Source organism: Vanacampus margaritifer, chromosome 8, assembly GCF_051991255.1.
Source record: "Vanacampus margaritifer isolate UIUO_Vmar chromosome 8, RoL_Vmar_1.0, whole genome shotgun sequence".
Taxonomy (NCBI): domain Eukaryota; kingdom Metazoa; phylum Chordata; class Actinopteri; order Syngnathiformes; family Syngnathidae; genus Vanacampus; species Vanacampus margaritifer.
In genome coordinates, this window is record NC_135439.1 from 23,680,198 (window position 1) to 23,701,724 (window position 21,527).

The 21,527-nt window shown below is 42.4% G+C and overlaps 1 protein-coding gene across 3 annotated transcripts in view; it reads right to left on the reverse strand.

Moving 5' to 3' along the window:
• Positions 1–21,527, reverse strand: part of LOC144056163 (receptor-type tyrosine-protein phosphatase gamma-like) — a 426,470-nt gene that overhangs the window by 120,037 nt on the left and 284,906 nt on the right. For all 3 annotated transcript variants that reach the window (XM_077572672.1, XM_077572671.1, XM_077572673.1), the window contains exon 5: positions 10,262–10,357. In XM_077572672.1, the coding sequence (XP_077428798.1) occupies positions 10,262–10,357 (96 nt within the window). The remainder of the gene's footprint in view (positions 1–10,261; positions 10,358–21,527) is intronic.

Sequence of the window (21,527 nt, forward strand, 5' to 3'; positions counted from 1 at the left end):
CACTATCTATAGAAAGCTCTGAAAACAGCATCCGTTATTCACAGATCACACAGCAGAAGGCCTGCTACTACCACCATTGATGAAAACACCAAATTCTAGTGCAGGTATTCACACAAAGTCAGGGAATGTGACAAAGCTCTCTCTCTCTCTCTCTCTCTCTCTCTCTCTATCTATCTCTCTTCCATTGTATCTGACTTTTTGTTGAGTTCCAGTGCTGCCCTCCGGATAGACTTTCCCTAACTTTGCATGAAAGCCTGCTCTAGAAATTTTGTGTTTTTACCATTGATGGTAGTAACAAGCCCTCTGGCTGTGTGTTTTTTCAGAATAGATTCTATATTGCAAAAATTGCCATTAACAGAGTAAAACGACACACGTGTGATGGCCATAAAGCTCCTCAAACTGGCAAGTCATAGGAAAGGAAATGCTTGCAAAACCTTCAAAGCCTGATATGTCAAATGTTGATGGCCTCATGTTCATCCAAATGAAACTTGAAAGTACATAGAAAAAAAGGAAGTGTGACTTTTGGGACACCCAGTACAATACAATAACAATGTATACAGCTGTCCTTGAAAGCTTACATACCCTTGGGGCATGTAAACTTATATAATATATAATAATAATAATAATAATGCATTAGATCTATATAGCGCTTTTTTGGACACTCAAAGACGCTTCACAGTGGTTGCATTCGTGCACTCACACATTCACACTGGCGGTAAGTTACTTAAGTAGCCATAGGTGCCCTGGGGCAGGCTGATGGAAGCGTGGCTGCCAGTGTGTGCCTACTGCCCCTCCGACCACCACCTAACATTCGCACCTTCCATACACCAGTGTGAGTAGAACTGGAGGCAATGTGTGTGAAGTGCCTTGCCCAATGACACAATGACACATGACTTGGGGAGAGCAGGGATCGAACAGCCAACCTTCTTGTTACGGGACAACCGTCTACACCGTGAGCCACAGCCACCACAATAGTAAATTTACAAAAGCTAAATCTTGCTTAATGTCACAAAAATTCACGCACATCTCTATTCATGTTCACTTCAAACTGAAAATATCAAAACAATTGCCAAAGCATTTTTTATTTTTATGGGGTGTTGACATTTAACTGTTTCAATTTATATTTTATATTTTTGAATTTAGTTATACATGTGTAGATGTAAAATATAACCATGTTTAGTTTGATGAATAAGGATGTGATAATGATTTCTTTGAACTTTGTTTGAACTCTGTCCTCTCTCTTTCCGTGAGAAAGGAATGTGTTAAAAGGTTTCTGTTGATTTATCTGAAGGGTATGTTTAAAATACTGTCAGAGTTTCTGGTCATCGGTCATCAGGTCGTAAAGTCTAAAAGTCCAAAGGGCAAAGCCTGTCCACATTAATTCTCCAAAGTCTGGAAGTAACTCTGTCAGAAACTTGTACCTGCTTCATATCACAACTCTGCTAAGGATTCAGAGAAGGGCGGGGACAGGTCCCAATGTAAGACCTTTTCTATAAAGATGCTGAAGATTCACAATTCAACACACATTTGGAGCTTTTCACCAATTTTTGAGTGAGCTTGATTCTGTGTCTTTTAGGAGCTTCTAAAATAAAAACTTGCAAGGAAACTTCTTCATCTATCTCAATTCTGATTTATTTGAACATGCAAAAGATTACAAAAATACATGTAATCTTACAAATGGTGACCCCGAACGTTTTGACGTTTTCAAGCTGTGATGTTCACGGACGGATGGAATTTCTGGCGCCATATTAATTGAACGGTAAGTGGACACGTTTATCCACGTAGAGAAATTCTGTCTGTTTGGGATCGCTACAGCTGTTTTTTGTCTTCTAAATTGGCTAAATTATATATGAGATCTGAGTGAACAAGTATTAGTAGAGTTTGCAGTCGTTTTTTGTTATGGAGGGATGCGAAGTCCTTGATTTTAGATTTTACTATGACATTGAACTATACACGTACGTGGTGACGGTCGTTGTTTACGGAAGTACCGTCACGTTGGATTATGCGCAGCTGAACTAAAACAGCATTAAAAGGAACAGGTTGACGTAACGGCTTTATTACGCCATTTACTATGGAATCGATAGATCCGGATAATTATTTATTTGTCGCGGAAGCGATATTTGATGTTCGTCTGTACTTATTTTTATTATTTTATTTTTTTGATTCTTTATTTTTTGTTTTAATTTTTTTTTTGGGGGGGGGGGGGCAATGAGCAACGTTGCTGAATAATTTTGACCTATTGAATTGTGGTACCACAAGTGAGACGTCACTGACTTGATAAATATTAATACGACTTGAATATAATTAATATACATTATGGAGGACATTTTTGACCGTGACACCGAGTGGTTTGACCTGAATGTACTTCCGGTTCATACTCGGAACATGTTATTGGCTGCACAGGTCGCAAGCGCTTCCGAGGTCGCAGTAGGGGCTCTGCCTGCAAGACGGAGACGTAAGTTGAAGATTTTTTTAAATGACTGGATGCGCATTTGTTGTGAAAAAGGATGGTTTCCACCGTTACAATCTACGGTTTGTTTGGTATCATTGATGAAATCGGTTGAACTTGCTTGTGCGAAGAAACGGCAATCGCTGGATAAACAGGTGAAACAGACATCTATATTTTCTTCAAATGGAAGAAAAATCAGACAACACTGTAAGAAAGTGGATCAGATGATGGTTAATGCTAGAATGTTAGCTTTGGGTAGCTCTGTAAAGATCGCTCGGATGGCTGTGTTAAATGATGCTGATGACAAAGAGACTGATGCTAAGCTAACAGCTTCTCCAGCGTACGCAGAGGCTCGCACGGGAGATAGGTTTGACCCTATGAACCCGTTTACTGAATCACCATATAGTACTGCTATTCAGATGCTGCAAAATTTGCAGGTACCTGTTTTGACTGTAAATGGTGGTAATCTAGATGTGGATTGGAATGGTGGCAATCTTGATATGAAGCTAACGCGCGACTCTGTTTTACAGGCCGCGGATGCGTTAGCTGCGGGCGAACGCCTCAGTGAAACAATTAGAACAGACATTAGATAAAGTGTTGGCTATTAGAGATGAACCGCAGGAAAAATTGAACCAGGCGAGAGCTTTCGGTTTGGAATTGACTAGACATGCGGAAGTTCCACAGTTAGCTTGTAGTAAATGGCGTTCCATTCTTTCTCGCTTTGAAAAAGCTGCAGAAGACGAATTGATGGAACAAAACCGTGTATTGAAGGCTGAACAAGATGAATTGTTTAGACAATAAGACCATGATATGACTGGTGAAGCTTGTAGTGCGTTGGCTAACAGCTATCAAATTGAAGACATACAGAGGAAGCTGGCCCATCTGACATGTGCCGTGGAGAATGTTTCAGGCTCACCTGACTATAGCGTATCTGAAAGACCCCCAGACAGCACTCCTAAACAGCCTGTGACTCGCTCTAAAGTAGGTTTGCAAGCACCTAGGTTGACAAAAGTGGACCCAGCCACCGGGAATTCTGCTACTATGTATAAGCCTTAATTACCTTCTGACTTAAGCGTGCTTTTGCAGAGACTTCCCCCACTGCCAGCGTGAGGGCAGAATTGGCTCAGGTCTTTGCAGAGAGAGGTGATAGGTCAGATTTTGACAGCGGGGGATGTGCGTGCGCTTTTGACACACGCTTGTCCTCTCTCTCAACTCGAAGTGTTGATGACTAATTCAGGAATGCCATCTTTAATGGATGGTGAGGCACTATCACGTGATAATTATTTGACACTCTTTGAGGTCCTCGATGAATTGTTCCCGATCCCGGAAATTGTCATATCTGACTTGATGTTTGCTCCGAAAGCTGACGAAGAAGCTGCTGCATTCGTTGACCGTGCTCTTGTGGAATTTTTGTTGAAAATTGGACACTTGCCAACTGACTCTGCACTATATTCGCAAGTTTTCAGAGCAGCTGTGCTGAAAAGTGTTCCTAAGTCTATTGTACAGGCTATGGACGCAAATCCGGATTTGCCTGGGGCAGAACATGCTAGATGGTTAGCCCATCTTAAACATCATTTGAGAAGGTATGCAAAAGATATGGAATCAAAAACTGAAAAACATAATAATACTGAATTACAATTAGCAATTATGCAGCTTCTAAAATAAAAAACTTGCATGGAAACTTCTTCATCGATCTCAATTCTGATTTATTTGAACACGCAAAAGATTACAAAAATACATGTAATCTTACAGGGCATTACACCTTTTTCTCAACATACAGTGCACTCAATCGAGCACAACTGTATACTGTCCTGCACTTTTTCCCAATAAATCCAAAGTAGTGAATATTTTACGTATTGTATTGGTCCTGTATTTGAGCAACTAAACTAACTTGAACTAAAATAAATTAGCAGTTACTGTGTAAAATCTGTCATGTTCTGGGCTCCAGGCTGTACTCTCAGGCATTGTTTGTTTTTGTTTTGCAGCAGTAGCCTGACCGCTGGGTGGCGCTATTAGAACATGCACATAAGCTCCTCGTTTTGTTATCAGCCTGCTTATATAGTGGCAGCTGAGGAAGCAGTCAGTGTCGGACTATTTACTTGCTCTCCTTGATAGCCCAACTATAGTTTTGACGTCTTGTACCACGTTTCTCTAGAACCTTGTATTAACATAGCGTGATTTTTGAGTTTCTGTTTCTTGGCTCTTTTGGTTTACTGTTACTTTCGTGATTTATATGAGCGCTTTTTGTTAGTATTTCTCTCCTTGCTGTTTGCAAGTGTTTTCTGTTGGACTTTGAATGTTGTATGCTTTGTTAAAATACATTTTTGTTATAGCTTCTTTTTTTTTTTTTTTTTTTTTTTCTGGGAGATCTCAGTATTGATCATTTGAAATGTCATCATCATTGTTCTCCCTTTTTTTATTTTTTATTTTTTATGTGTGTTTGTGCGTGCGTGCGTGCGTGTGTGTGCGTGCGTGCGTGCGTGCGTGAGAAAGAAAAAAAAAAGAATTCCCATACCGTTCACCTAAACCGAACACTTCAAAATCCAGCCAGAGTCGTGGGGCCGCCAGGAGACCCGAAGGGGGACCAAAGAAAAGAAAGAAAAGCGAAGCCCAGCACCGACCAGACACCACCCACCGGGCCACTAACCTTCACCAACCCCAGAGACATCTAAACTCCAACAAATCAGGGAAACCTCAAGGGCCCAAAGGAGAAACTGAGGAAAGGTAGAAAGGACAGACGAAGCAGAGTGAGATCCACAGACACCAGCCTCCACCGAATCAATGACCTGAGGGAGAAACAAATTGTGTCTGAGTCTCGATAGATGCTGGTGTGGTGGATCTAGCATGCATGAAAATCTCCACCAAAGAGGGGAGCCGTCGACCCCCGCCAGGACAGAGCAAGCGCAACACCTCAGGGCCCCCCAGGCCGCGGCCGCGCCAAAGGACGACCCCCGGGCCCCGCAGGGGCCACCGGCCGGAGAGCAAACCCCGGAGCAGAAGCGCCCCCCACCCCAACGCGGCCCGCGCCCCCAACCCAACACAGCAGGACGGGGCACTGCAGGCCCACCAGGCACCCCACCGGCCCACAACCCCCACTCCCCCCACTACCGCCACCCACCCCAACCCAGCCCCAACCGCCCCCAGGTCCCCAAATCCCCAGACACCCTCCCCACCCCAGCACCCCCCACCCCGGCACCCCCACCACCACCCCCCCACCAACCAAGCCGCCCCCACCCCCACCAACCGACAGCCCCCCAGTCCCCGACCCCAGACCCCGGGGACACACCGCACCCAGGCATCTGCGCCGAAGAGGGGGCCGGGCAGCGGAGCGGAGAGGGCACCCGCGCCCACCCCACCACGCGGAGGGACGGAACACCAGGGGCAGAAGTGGAGATGGGGGCACCGGAGGACGGGCGGCACCCCCGATCCCCAGGCCCAGCGGGGAGAGGCCCCGGTCGTCACCCCAATGATCTAAGTGAAAAACTAACCCTGTTACTAAGTTCGCCAGCTCGCCGACTGGCGAACTCTACCCCTAAACCGTGGGTGTGACCCCACCCAGTGTATATACATAAGTGTGTGTGTGTGGTGCATTAAAATTGGGGGCAGGTGAACCGGAGCAGAGGGAAATGATATCCCCCCCTGCTCCGATCCACCCGCCCCTCAGGCATGTCAATGAGCGTATGTGGTGCATTAAAATAAATTAATGGGGGGGGGGGGGCGGACAGGCGACACTGCACTGCTCCATACTGCGGCCTGCCCCAACCGATCCCCCCCCCCCCCCAGTTGTGTGGTGCATTAAAATTTGGAGGGGAGCTGCAGGGCGGAGACGGTGTCTCCACCCCGCCCCACTCCCCCCCAAAGTGTGTTATGTGCCCTAAAATGTATTGTGCAAAACTAGTGCAGTGAGTTAAGAGGAGCGACCAGCTGGACCCCCCCCAACCGGGCGGGGGGGGGGGGAGGCGCACCCGCCCACCAAAACCCCCACCCACCCCACCGGGACCCCGGCGGGGCTCGCCCCCCGGATACCGGGGCCCGCCCGAAGTGCCCGGAGGCCCACCGGAGCGGGGCGGGCACAACACCAATCCCGCCCACTCCCCCGGCCCCCGGAGCGCCGAGACCCGGGCCACGGATGGAACCCCCGGCCCAGGGGAGGGGGAGGAGGGCGGACAGGGGAGGGGGAGGGGACGGGGGAAGGAGACAACAGGAAGGGCAGGAGGCAGCGGCAGGGCCGCAGAGAGAGGGGGAGAGGAGGAGCAAGGGCGACGAGGGAGAAGAGACAGGGAGGCGGAGGACGGGCGGGGAGAGGTGAAGAGGGAGAGGAAGCAAGGGGGAGGAAGGGGGAGGGGAGAGGGAACCACGGGGCACCCCGGCGGCCCACAGGCCCCGACCCGCGTCGCCGGACCCAGAGCGACGGACTGCGCCGGGGCGGCGCCGCCCCGGACACCAGGGAGAGCCCCGCAACACAGCACCCCCCACGAGACCCAGGGAACGACCAAGACGCAGCCGCCACCCAGCAGCCAACAGAGGGGCAGACCCGCCCACGCCCAGCCAGGGGGGACAGCACCTGTAGAGTTAGTCCCCTGGCATGCAGTGAATCCGAATATTAGCCCTTAGTGCCCATTGGAGGTGAATCTGCTCGATCCTGTTGGCAGCAACTGGGTTCCTGACTATAAAAATACAACCATTAGTTACAAACTGTCAAATGCAGAGACATCAATGTAAGTTATCACAATGTGGTGGCTCTCGCTAACAGGCAGAATTAAATAACCAGAATTAGGTTAAAATATTCTATATACGTAGACCATATTTCTATGAATTTTGATATTTGTTTTTTATTTGAGGCCGATATTTTCTCCATTAAAATGTGATTTATGAGGAGGTTAGACCATTGGTCGATATTCAGAGTTTGTTTATTTTTCCAGTTAACAAGAATTGTTTTTTTAGCGATAGTAAGGGCTACAAGTGTAGATTGAAATTGTTTATGTGGTAGGTCAGTTGTTGTTAGGTCACCTAGCAAACACAAGTTTGGAGATAAAGGTATCCTATAGTCCAAGATAGCGGAAAGTTTTTCTAAGACTTTAGTCCAGAAATACATAACCGGAGTGCATAACCATAAAGCATGAAAATAAGTGTCTGTAGTGTTTTGTAAACACTGGAGACAAATGTCGGAGTCGGAGAGCCCCATTTTCTTCATCATATATTGAGTAATGTATGTTCTATGGATAATTTTGTATTGGATAAGTTGTAAATTTGTGTGTTTTGTCATTTTAAATGCATTTTCACAAACTTGAATCCAAAAGTCAGATTCCGGAGCTATAGACAAGTCTGTCTCCCATTTTAAGATGGGTAAAGACATTTTACCCGTATATGAAAGTAACTTATATATTTTTGAAAGCTTTTTTGTTGTTGTCGGAGAAAGCTTGGTAATATCTTTAGCTAAGCCAGGCGGTTGGAGCGTACCCTGAAGTGTTGGAATTTGTTTCTTTATCATATTTTTAACTTGCAGATAATGTAAAAAATTTCCGTTTGTTATTTTGTATTTTTGGAGCAATATGATATAAACATATTATCTGAGAAGAGATGGTGAAGATGTGTGATTCCTTTCTGCTCCCACACACCTAAATAAAACGTTTGGTTGTTAATTCGAAAGTCAGGGTTATGCCATAGGGGAGAAAGCCCACAGTTATAGCTTCTTTGATGTCCGCATTTCTGGGATCCACCCACCTGACAGAATAGTCCGACCATGGAACCCATGGACTCAAGCAAGGTGTGCCTCACCCTAGCCAGCCAGGGACAGTCCATGGGGCATCACAAGCAGTCCCTGACTTCGCTGGGTTTGTCAATGCCACCCGACCTCATGGTCTATACACCTGCCGAGGGCCGAATACGCCTACAACGCGTTAGTCTCCTCCACCACTGGCCGTTCACCATTCATGGCTGCATACGGATTCCAGCCTCCAATGTTCCTGTCACAAGAGTGGGAGGTGGCCATCCCACAGTCCAGCACCACCTCCTGAGAGCTCATAGTGTGTGGAGGTAGACCAGAGCCGCGCTTTTGCGCACAGCCGCCCAAAACCAAGAGTTCGCCAATTGGCGGAGGCTTATGACTATTGCCTGGGACAAGAGGTTTAGCTGTCCACCAAAGACATGCATCTGGCAGCTGGGTCGAAGGAACTGGACCCACGCTTCATTAGACCTGACAAATTTTGACTAGAAATGAAGCAGACAGGGCTGCCAGACAAGTATTGAAACCAATCAGTACTGACGATCAAAATAAAAAAGTGCTTCTATGTTTATTTTCTTCTTCTACATCTGTTTTTCAGCCCTTTCCCTTTTGTAAAAAACAAACAAACAAACAAACAATGATTCCATATGACCAAGCCCATCATTGCTTCTTCTTCTTCTTTCTTTTCTAAAGGGCTGGATATAGTAAATAATTTTGAAAAAGGAGAATCAGCAGATGAATATCACACATTGCTGCTACAAGCAGTAAAGTAAATGAGCAAATAAAAAATGATGATGCTATTTTCCATTGATATATTTTTCAATCAGTGTAGTGTGGTGTCCTGCTTGGTCATTTATGTGTGATTCCTGTGCTCAGCCAATCGGGCCAATTCATCCAATAAGACATGGTCGGAACTAAGTCTGCACACCGAGCTAAATGGTAACATCTCTGTGCAATACACGGATGCACTAAGACATACACAGGGGGAAGTTTAGTAATGAATCATCACACTAGAAACAAGAAGGAATTTTGTAGTCGTAAAGATAAAAATGCAGTAAACAAAGACTAAAGTAAAAGTAGAATGTGATCCAAAGGTATGAAGCGCAGGTTTATCTGCATAAATACAAGAGTGCTCGACAGTCCTAGAAAGTATTAACAGCTGGCCCAAGTAAAAATCAACTTGGATAATTGATAACTTTGAAAGAATTTCATCGCAATTAAAGGGTGACAATAAAAAATTTAAAATATTTTTTTTCAACTCTTTGACTGCCAAAAACGTTAAATGACGTCAAGTAAAAACCTACGGAGGGCCGCCAAGGACGTTAAAAGACGTTCTCCAATTTTTTTTGGGGGGAAACGGGTGGAGGAAAGCCTTGGCCAGCTGTGGTGAAAGTTTCAAGCAGATCGAACGTCTGGCAGTCAAAGAGTAAAGATGTATTTATTTTATGTAGCATTAACACACTATAGTAAATAGCAAGATGAAAGGTCAATTGATACATTTGTACATCTCACCTTGTATTCAAGTACTATTGCTCATGGGAACTGATGAAATGCTGTCATGCTAACAGCAAAATATCTCTCTTCAGCATTCACACAAGTTTTCAACTATATATATATCTATATATATATATATTATATGGTGGCTGACTGGTTAGCACGTCCGCCTCCTAGTGCAGAGGGTGTGAGCTCGAGACCGGGCTTCGGCCTTCCTGGGTGGAGTTTGCATGTTCTCCCCGTGCTCGCGTGGGTTTTCTCCGGGTGCTCTGGTTTCCTCACACATTCCAAAGACATGCATGTCACGTTAATTGAACACTCTAAATTGTCCCTGGGTGTGATTGTGAGTGTGGATGGTTGTTTGTCTCTCTGTGCCCTGGATTAGCTGCCAACCAGTTCAGGGTGTACCCCGACTACTGCCTGAAGCCAGCCGGGGAAGGCTCCAGCGCCCAAGCCAACACGCTGATCAATACAGAGCTGTGTTGGCATGTGTGTGTGCTTAGAAAAGGTGAGTGTGGTAGTTTTCACACTCCAACACACATTTAACCATGTGGAATAATTAATAATAATAATTTAAATAAAATAACTCCAACCTGAAGGAACACTGCCATGGATGCGATGATTCTCTTCTCTTTAAGTGCTGCACTGAGGCTGTCAAAGTCATCTGAGTTGTACATGTAGATTTGCATCTGTCAGAGCACATGACAACAATAACAACAAAAACATGTTACTTTCAAGACAACATTTTGAAAAAATATTGCAGGCAATTTCGCAGACAAAAGCTAAAAGTCAGTTAGGCCAGCCAAATAACAGTACAGTCATCCCTTTTTGGATTACTCAAACTCTAAATTTCCTCTTTGCACCTCTAAAATACCACTGGTGATAATTAGGGTTCAACCGATTATAATCAGCCGATTAATGGCCTTCAAACATTGGCCAAAACAGTCGGCCAATTGGGCCAAATGTCCGATTAATTTCCCCTTATCAAAGAAAACCAAAGTTTCTGACGCTGTGAAAGTACCCTGAATGCACCATTTAGCTTGTGTTTCATTAGCAACTAGCAAGTGTGTAGAGTATGTTATTCTGGTTATTCTTTTGTCCCTAAGTGTCCTTTAAGTAGTTTAATGACACCTCAGTTAACTATAAAACTAAACACACGACAATAAGAATAACATCCACTTTATATTTAAATACAAATCATGCTTTGTTTTTAATTAAAATATTGCTAGCCTAGCAATAATGCTAAATGTGAAGGGAGGATCCCATTCAAATGTTAACATCGATTATTATTATTTTTTTTTTTTTTGTATTTTTCCTTCAAATAAGGAATATTTACACACAAATGCTGTGGGAACAGATACCCACAGGTGAGATAACACTACGCCAGTGGCGAGCGGTGACCTTTGAGAGTGGGCATGCTGGAGTGACACATATACGAGCGCCCACAACATTTTGTATTATTATTAATTTTGATATAAAATATTATATAATTATTATTTTATACCACTGTGTAGGTATAAAATTTAAGCGGAAATATTCAGGACTGGCGCAGGTTGATGCACACACACTGTAATGTAACCAGCTCCGTAGTGAGTGAAATGACACAATCACATGCGCACAATACGTTTGCCAATACGATGGAATTTACAGTATTCGGAACTGGCTCGTGCCCATGAAGTGGGCTCAACCCGGGTGTTACGTGCCAGGTGGCACAAAATAATGTTGTGGCGCACGGGTAGCACACAAGGAAGAGGGAAGTGGTGGAAAAAGGGGCACACTGTAACCAAACGGGTGGACATATTGGTTGAACGACACACAGAAACAAAACAGAACGGAGCTGACGCTCCCGAATGTCGAGCCACTCTCCCGACGTTCCGAACTGCCCTAGTGCAATGTCAAATGAATAATGGGTTGATGAATGAATGGACGAACTATGGCAACACGAATGAGTAGTGGGTTAAAAACGAACTCATGTGTAAATTGCACTGAAACAAAAGGACAGCAGAACAAACACACAACAACCACAAGAGGTATAGGGGCTGGCTACAAAACGAACCAACGAATGGGGGGAAACACAAACAGCCAAAACGCTCCCGAACTAATGACCACAGCTGGTCTTGCACCTGAAGCCAGTACGGCAAGCGCTCCTCCCCTGCCCTGATTGATGGACAGAGTCGGGGACAAGGTCTACCAATCAGAAAGGAGCGCTCACAGAGCCTGCATCCCATACTTACAACCACAAAAAAAAACCACACAAAAAAACAGCCACGAAACATCGTGGACCATAACACCGGGAGAGGAAAAAACGACATTGCAGCGGAGCCACACGAGGTTTCAACCAACAATCAAGTTTGCTAACCTGTGAACAGCCAGCTAGCCATTTATGTTTCTCGTAAGTCCTGGCTTGAATGTGACTTATGAAATGTTTCCCTGTTTTTGTGATCATTACTTCATTAGGACAACCGCTTGAAATTATATTCTTCTTTTCCTTAAAAGTTCTCCGGAAAAATGGCACTCATTGTGACTCGGCAATGAACTGAACCACAGACTGTTAACCGCAGAACATTTCCAATAAGCCTATCATGCGCATAAGCGTTGTGGCAGATAACCTGCGTCACACACATGTACAGTCAACAGCCTCTCGGAACTGACACAATTTGATATCTCATTGCGCACGCGCGAAACAAGCTGTCAGCTTTTCAGCTTTCTGCTAAGAAAACATGACAAATTACACAGGAATTTAAGACCAAAACTGTACAACTAAGGTATTGTATAATAGAGGACACTGACCGATAAATATTTTTTCAATGATTTTAGTAAAGGGCTTGGGCATGCATTACATTTATAGCTTATATTGACCGCTTGCCACTGCGCTACGCAAAGGCACAAATTCTTCCCAATGTGTGAAAAACGAGTTATTTCAATAGAATTCGAAACTTTCTTCTGTACTCACTTTAAGTGTGTACATCATGGATGCACAACACCACACTGCCCCCAAGAGGCCAAAATGCACAGGAACAGTCAGCATTTGTTCATACTGTTTTTTCAGTTGCTATTATTTTAGTTCTATTCTTATTTCAAGACTCAAGTTAGATTTAAAGTTGATATTTCAAGGATTCAAAGACTTTCTTTTCGCGGATGCAAACATCCAAGGAGTTTTTAAATTTATTTATATATAGAAGTTTATTTCCACATGACATGGCACGAAATAATGGCACAATAATGGCACAATAATTTCAAAGACGTGAAAAAACACAAGGTAAAAATATATAAAAGAAAAGGTGTAAACAAGTAAGAATGGATTTAATATTGCCACATAAATCGATACAATAACCTTGTAAACTTCATGAAATTTGTTGATAAGGTCATTCAAAGCAGACAATCTTAATAGCGAATGTTTGTGCGTAAGTGACACCCATTGAAAAGGAATTGAAGGGGGTGGGGGGGTAATTTTATGCATTATGTATATTTTTAAATAATCTGCAGATTAATCGGTAATTTGTATTTTTTTTCTGCCAAAAATCGTCATAGGCCTAAAAAAATGCTCGGGCCTTAACTCTTTGACTGCCAGACATTTTCAGAAAAGGGATGCTGTCAGTGCCAGCCGATTTAAGCATTTTGACTGATCTTTCAAGGTCCACAGAAAATTTTGTGTTTGGACTATGGGAACACACATACTACAAAATGAAAGATTGAACTATCATCTTTCATCAAAAAAAAAAATTGTTTCTACCTTATTCCGTTTTTCAGTAATCAACAATAGAAAATGGTTAGTTTCACCCAAATGCTCTGTTTTGAAACAAAAAACGGCGAAATCAAGCTTTTTGTGAAACAATATTATTTCATGCACTCTAGTGAATTTGACACCTTTTTTTCCATGAATGATGCCACAAACACCTAAACAGTGCTTTACTTCTGTAAAACACTACCACCAACTATGAAAATGTGTTTTTTGATAGCAAAATACGTTTATTTACATTCAACAGTGTAACAATTTGACAAAACAATTTGGCAAACTATTTACAAATGTGTGCAACCGTGGTACTATTTACAATTGTGTGGATGTTTCAAATACAGTTTTTCTTTTTGTAACACTCCCCTGCGTGCAAGTGGACGCAGCAGGATTTTCACAACAGATTAGTTTCACTGCGATGGCTCCTTCGTGTGCAAACGCTACACTTTCTTGCCGGCCTTTTTTTCCAGGAAATAGCAAGTATATACTGCAGTGTGTGTTTGGTCATGTTGCCATCAAGTCTACTCTCAGGATCATGATACGGTGACGTTACGGTGGTGTTACGTCTGGCTTCCTCATTGTCCTTCACTTCCTATACCGGGTGGTTGATCCATCTTATCCGCTCCATTCATGGTGGCATCGTAGTCTATAACCAGTGTATTCTCCGTGATCAGACTGTACCCACTCCTCCGATGAATATGCATTGGACTCGGGGCACTCTTCGTCGTCCGATTGAACGCTCGCCTGAGCAGAAGTGCTCGGTTGTGCTCCGCGTTTTCCGGCGTTAGCATCGCTAGCCGGTGAGGCTTTATGACGTGATCATAGCCGCCGCATCAACGCTTCCAACTTCGCCGTCAACGCTTCCAACTTCGGAGTCAACCTTGGAGTCACCATCATCATCATCGTCGTCATCAATGTGCTCTTTAGCATTGGTCGATGCTTTTCGTCTTTGAAAAAAATGCTCAAGCGTGAGCTGCTTGCAACCGGTCGCCATTATGGCTTCCTCAGCCATTGTCCCCTCAACACTCTAGCTCCGCCTCACGTCTTCTACTGACGCCTACCCAATCTTGTCCAAAGAGTAATCGCTGCCATCTAGGGGCCAAAAATAGGCATTATACTAACTAGATCTGCTTGATACTTTCAGCACAGCTGGCCAAGGCTTTCCTCCACCCGTTTCCCCCCAAAAAAACTTGGTGAACGTCTTTTAACGTCTTTGGCGCTCCTCCGTAGGTTTTTACTAAACGTTATTTAACGTTTTTGGCAGTCAAAGAGCTAATTATAATGTATTTACATTTTTATTTTGTAACAATTTTCTTCTACCAATGAATGACAAGGCGACAAGTTGAAGGCCACTGTTATGTTGATCACCAGTTTGCATATAATGCACACACAGCTGATACTACAATAATGTTTTACAGAATATCTTATCTACGCAATGTCACACAGTCTGCATCTCTGCATTTCTGTTACCCACATACTCCCTCATTCTTCACACATGTCACATACCTGACTACTGTACAACATCCTTAGAATAAAAAATGAAAAATGTACCAAAACACAACGTTATACGTATACTGTAACAATCAACATTAAAAATGCACACATACACAAAATAAAACAGACGCAAGAATGTCACGACCCCTTTCCCCACGGCCCTTCGCAGATAGCATGCAAGACCATGAGAAAACAGAGAAATTGCATCCCATTCCACACTGCTGTGGCCACCAGGATCACCGCATAAACGTAGCATTATTAGCAAGTATCTGGCTTGGGTTTATCCCCCCAAAAAATTACATTTCTTATTTAATGCAACATAGAATTTAATGCTAACTCTTATATCATCTTGTTGCAGTTCTGGAATGAATACTTTCTTTTTCATGCAATGCATGTACTTTGTGTGTTGTCAAAGTTTACAACATAGTCTGGACATTTTTTTTTTTTAGAGCATCGCAAATAGTTATAAGAGACGTGCCATGGGAACAAAATCTGTAATCCTCACAGCCCAGAGTTGTTACTGAGACATGAACATTATGCATGACCTTTTTCCCTTTGCTGTTTGAATTTCCGCAGTGTAGCAAAGAGACTTGCTGAATTCAAATCTTTTCTACAGCTGGAGGCAGGGCCTATATGTGAGGAAGTAATGACTCGTGTTTAAATAGATTTGAATGTGATGAAATGCCAAACAAAAACAAGATTCTATTTTCTGATTTAAAAAAAACAAAGCTAGCAAATCCATTAAATGGAGAAGTATGATTGGGTTTTGAGGCATGGTAGTGCCAGATACAGTGTACCTGAGAAACCATGAAAAAAAATGAGCATGTGAATAAATGTTTAGGGAGAAGACTATTTGAAGGAACCTGTGAATGTAAAATGAGCCACATGTAAGAAGTTGTGAGACGTTTATGTCCCCCTCCCCCAAAAATCTTTTTCACTCATGAAAGTAATTTTTCTGTCAAAATCTGCATGTTGAATTTTCATATACCAAAGTACAGAACATATAGTATATTTTGAATGGTTTTATATTTAATTTCACAGTATATATATTTAATCCATCCATCTTCTGAACCGCTTATTCCTCACAAAGGTCCCTGGTATGCTGGAGCCTATCTCAGCTGGTTTTGGGCAGTAGGCGGGGTACACCCTGAACTGGTTGCCAGCCAATCACAGGGCGCACAGGGACGGACAACCATTCACACTCACAAACACACCTAGGGGCAATTTAGACTCTTCAGTTAACCTGACATGCATGTTTTTGGAATGTGGGAGGAAACCGGAGTACCCGGAGAAAACCCACGCAGGCATGGGGAGAACATAAACTCCACCCAGGAAGGGCGAAGCCCGGACTCAATCTCACATTCTCTGCACTGGGAGACAGACATGCTAACCAGTCAGAGTCACCGTGCCGCCATATATTTTATTCTAATTTAATTTATGATTCGGGTATGGTACATTTTACAGTGAAACCATTCGATTTGGCTCTGTTAGATCAAAACCATTTTTTGGATTCACCTCGGTTTTTGTTCCATCCCTAATTGCAGCATACTAAATTTGCTTTTGGTAATGGCACCATGTATTAAATTACAATGTGGAAACCCTTGTGGACAATACAGTACAAATATATGACATATGTACAGTGGAAAATGAATGAACGGCCATTCATTGCAAAATTCTCAATCATTATTATTTCTCATACAAACTAAAAATATTTATCCAAGGCACAGATTTGAATATCTAATTGATAATAAATGCCCAAATTTTGATATGTAGAGTTAATTTGTCGGCAATGGCACATTCCAGTTCACTTGAGAATGAATCAAAAGTTCATGCAACCCACAGGATTGTGGTTTGATTGTCTTGAGAAAATGAGTTTGGGGGTTATGAAAGTCTCCTATCAGCCTGGACAGAGCAGGATGTTGTTGGTTTCGGTGAGTAGGACTCCACCTCTCTTGATGGCTAGACTAAGAGCAACTTGCAATCGCTGAAGGTATGGAGATGGCTTTTCTCCAGCATCTTGGAAAGTACCCATGAATTTTGCAAAGAGCTCATCGCCGTCTTGCACGGTGCTATATGCTGAATCTGAGATTTGAAGATAGACCGCTGGACGTGTTTCTGGTTTTAAATGCTTGACCATGTCCGCAGCTGGAGGCAAGAGACTCTTGAAAAACCTCTTTGATTGTTGTAAGTCGGAGAAAGATGGATCATTTAACATCAGATCAACCGTAGAAGGCCATGTCTCATAGTCTGCTGTGCATTAAATTTTATGTTCAGACTATCTTGATTCTTGACTTGAATTCTCAGCTGTGGAACTGGAACTAGGCAGCAACTCGAAAATGGCATCAGAGGGTGGCAGCGGGTTAGGTTGGGCATGTGACAAAGATTATTGTGGGGCTGGCCTTAGTTGCTTAAAAGAGTGGCCAAGCAGAGACATCACATTGAGGACTTCTGTAAAATCCTTCCCTGTACTCTTAGCCAAATATTTTCATTCTGATTCAGATTTTTAGCTTCTCTATTTGAGTAGAACACACCGTTGACAGTTCTGAAATGTCATGAGTTAGTTTACCGTACTCAAAAAAGTACATGGCAGAGGGTGGCGAAGCACTCTCTATCGCAGCACCCGATTTATATCCAACAACCCATTTACAGTTAAACACAGACTCTGGCTTTTCAATAACTTGACTTTTTAAAATTGAGCCATATTTAGTCAAAAACTTGATGATTTCATCCTTTTCTGTCTTCGTAACTCCTTCAATTAAAAATGCATTGGGTATTTTTATGCCATGTTTCTCAAATACGTCCATTTTAATGTGTATTTTTTTTTTCTGTCCACAACAGCTCAAATAGGTGCCATTCTGCAAAGTCTCTCCTAGCTAAATAATTGTATTCTGCTATCCATCCAGCCATCCATTTTCTTAACCACTTTTCCTCACAAGGGTCGCGCTGGAGCCTATCCCAGCTGTCTTCGGGCAGTAGGCGGGGTACACCCTGAACTGGTTGCCAGCCAATCGCAGGGCGCACAGAGACGAACAATCATACTCACAATCACAACTATGGACAATTTGGAGTGTTCAATTAACCTGCTATGCATGTCTTTGGAATGTAGGAGGAAACCGGAGTACCCGGAGAAAACCCACGCAAGCACGGGGAGAACATGCAAACTCCACCCAGGAAGGCCGAAGCCCGGACTCGATCTCACGTCCTCTGCACTGGGAGGCAGACGTGCTAACCAGTCAGCCACCTTGCCGCCCTGTATTCTGCTATTATTTACATATTATACGTCTCAACTTCCCTGGAATTGGGGTTTGTACATTAAATAATGAGTGATTCAAGTCACACATGTTTTATAAAATGAGATTCCATTGTCTCTACATAACGGGAAACTGCAAATGAAGGTATCCATATGTATTTAAAACTATTTCCTTTATTTAGTTCCCTCTTTGTCAAACATTATATTCGACTTGCATGCATCCTAAATTAGAAGACTTAAAATTTGTGTATCATTGGTACTATCGATTAAACATTAAATGTAATCTATATTGTTCCAATTTTATTTCAGTCATTTCTTTGCACATTGAACACTTGTATAAACAAATAATAGGTGTCAGACACTCAATTATTTATTTTTCGCTTCAGTTTTCTCTTAATTATTTTACCATACCACAGGATTATCTCTAAAGCACCAACAATATGCTTTTGGGAATCCATTAATCAATTCACAGCCTTAACTAAGTGATTCTACTTATGTAATGAATATATATAACACAGATGCCTGAAAGTAAGAATAATGTAAAATAATTAATAATTTATTGTTTTCACACACAAAAAAAAGATTCTCAATCCTCTTATAAAATGGTGGGTTGCACACACATTTATATATGAAACCCACACCAATACAATCGCTGGTCAAACACTCCTCAGGCACTGTTTGTTGTCATGGAGATGTGGAGGCATGACACACACAATCATATCCACACAGTGGGAGAGATACATTATTGACAGTTGTGTGTCTAAAGCGCACGTTTGCTCAGCATGCACATTGCACAATAACATTTGCAATGTAAAAGAACACATTCCTACCTCCCATGCCAGAAGTAATTTTGGTCATGCCAACAGCAATACTGTCAATACACAGTTTTTTCCTGTTTCTTTTGCTAAAAAATCCTCCCATTAAAAAAAAAGGCTTGTCTGATTGTTTTCTTCCCATGTATTTGCAGAGTAAACAGTTGTTAAGCATCCATAAGCTTTGTGGTAAATCTATAGCTGCCTGGGATCACTCAACTGGAACAACAAAGCCTTCGATATTGACCAGGATTAATTGTAGTGAGAGTAGACACTTGTGCTTGCAAATGAGCCAGTGGAACCAGTGGAAAGCACTAGCTCAATTAGAATATTCTGAAACAAGCTATTTGCTCTCATGTGATGTTTGTGTCATCACTGAATGTGAAAATGATTTAATAAACGAGATGGCACTGTATTCTGTGGATGATTTTTGCAAAGTTCAGAAAAAATAATTGAGTGACATTGTATTTGTTACTGGCATATCTACTGCCAAATGGAAATCATTATGTGTAAAAGGAGCAGGTTAGAAAGTCCTTACACATCGACATGTCATTATTCAGTATGCAGGTTTTATTTATTATTACTGTGTACTAAATAATCTCTCTCTCTCTCTCTCTCTCTCTCTCTCTCTCTATATATATATATATATATATATATATATATATATATATACATCCATTTTCTTAACCGCTTGTCTTCACAAGGGTCGCTGAAGGCTATCCCAGCTGGCTTCGGGCAGTAGGCAAGGTACGCCCTGAACTGGTTGCCATATATATATATATATATATATATATATATATATATACTCTAGATTGTCCATAGGTGTAATTGTGAGTGTGGATGGTTGTTTAGTGTATATTGCACATTCACACGAAAGCAACTCCTTGTGGATAATGTAATTTGCATAATTATACTTTTTAATGATACACAATTTTTTTCTGCCTCTCGTCTGACACTATTCAGACATGTCAAGGAAGTTGAAAAATACTCAACGTACCAACGCTAACTTCAAAATAAAATACAAAATAATACATTGATTGCTTGGACAAAAAAAATAAAAAATCCGGATCATAAAATACAAACAGCGATTAAAAAAAAAAAAGAAAAGGCAAATCCTTACATACATATATACGCACAAAAACACATAAAAAGTAGGAGAACCCAAAGGCAAGGGAAATCCGAGGCAATACAGGAATACCACAACCCAACTGAAGCCCCGTCCACACAAAAGTTTCTTACCATTTAAGGCATTCGGCCACATGATGCCGCGGTTTCGAAGCTTGAAACAGATCACTTTTGAAACCGGGCTCCAGAGTGGAAAGATTTCAAAACGCACCCCGTACGTGTCCGTCTGGACACCATATGCAGGATACTCCTCCAGCGATGATGTAATGGTCACAGTTCGATGACGACGCATTGTCGCAGATTGATGACGTATGCGCCAATTCTCGCGTGACAGCGCTCGAACCGTCAGTCTGTCAACAACAATGGCGGATAGCCGTGTCTTAGTCATTTTGCGCAGTCTGCTTAGCTTGCTTATGCTTTTGCAGCAAAATATTTTCCTTCTTTATTCCCACGTTCAACAAGTTGTGTTATACTTGAAGCACCCGCCATTGTCCCTTCTCCTGTGTTCGCCTTTTTCATGTTGTTTTGATACATGCAAAGCCACGTTTGTTCTGTAGATTGTAATAAAGTTTTTTTAAAAAGTGTCTGTCTTCTTCGCTGATTCTTCTTCTACGCTTTCCGTTAACTCAATAGGGCTGCGCTACAGCGCCACTCCAAATTTGGCATATACATTGCAGCCGTCAAACGTCCTCAGCGTCTTCTTTTGGACACACACAAGTCTTGAAATGCTTCTGTGTGTACAAGATTTGTTTGAGGAACGAAGCCTGCTATGCTTCCGTCTGAATGGGGTCTGAGGCCAGGAGGTGGTATAGTGCATGGGATATAAAACGAGTAATTCCAAAAATAAAATTATATCCATAAAAAAAATTAATTAAAGTAAAAGATAAAATAAAAATAAATAAAAGTTAAATAAGAGCAACGTAAATAAGAAACAAAATAAGATAACATCAACAAAAGCCAAGCTATAAAAGTAGGTCTTAAGAAGTGACTTAAAAGTGGAAACAGAATTACCACGTTTCAGATCCAGAGGCAGGTTGTTCCAAAGTCGAGCCGCTCTAACTGAGAATGCCTCGACTTTGGAACAATCAGGGGATTTTCACAGAGGATCTGAGACTGCGGGCTGGTTCATAAGTAATAAAAATTTTTTGATAAATAGCTTGGGGCCAGCCCTATACGAGCTGTAAACGTAATCAGTAAAATCTTCAAATCAACGGGCAGGGAGCCAATGCAGTGTTCCTAAAATAGGAGTAATATGTTGCTGTCTATTGGAATTAGTGAGAAGCCGAGCTGCTGCATTCTGAATGATTTGGATGTGGGAAAGGGCTTTTTGACTGATACCGGAAAGGAGTGAAATGCAGTAATCTAGCCTGGAAAAAATTAGAGCATGGATCAATTGTTCAAGGTTGGATTTTGTAAGAATTTATTTAATTTGGGCTGTGCGCAAG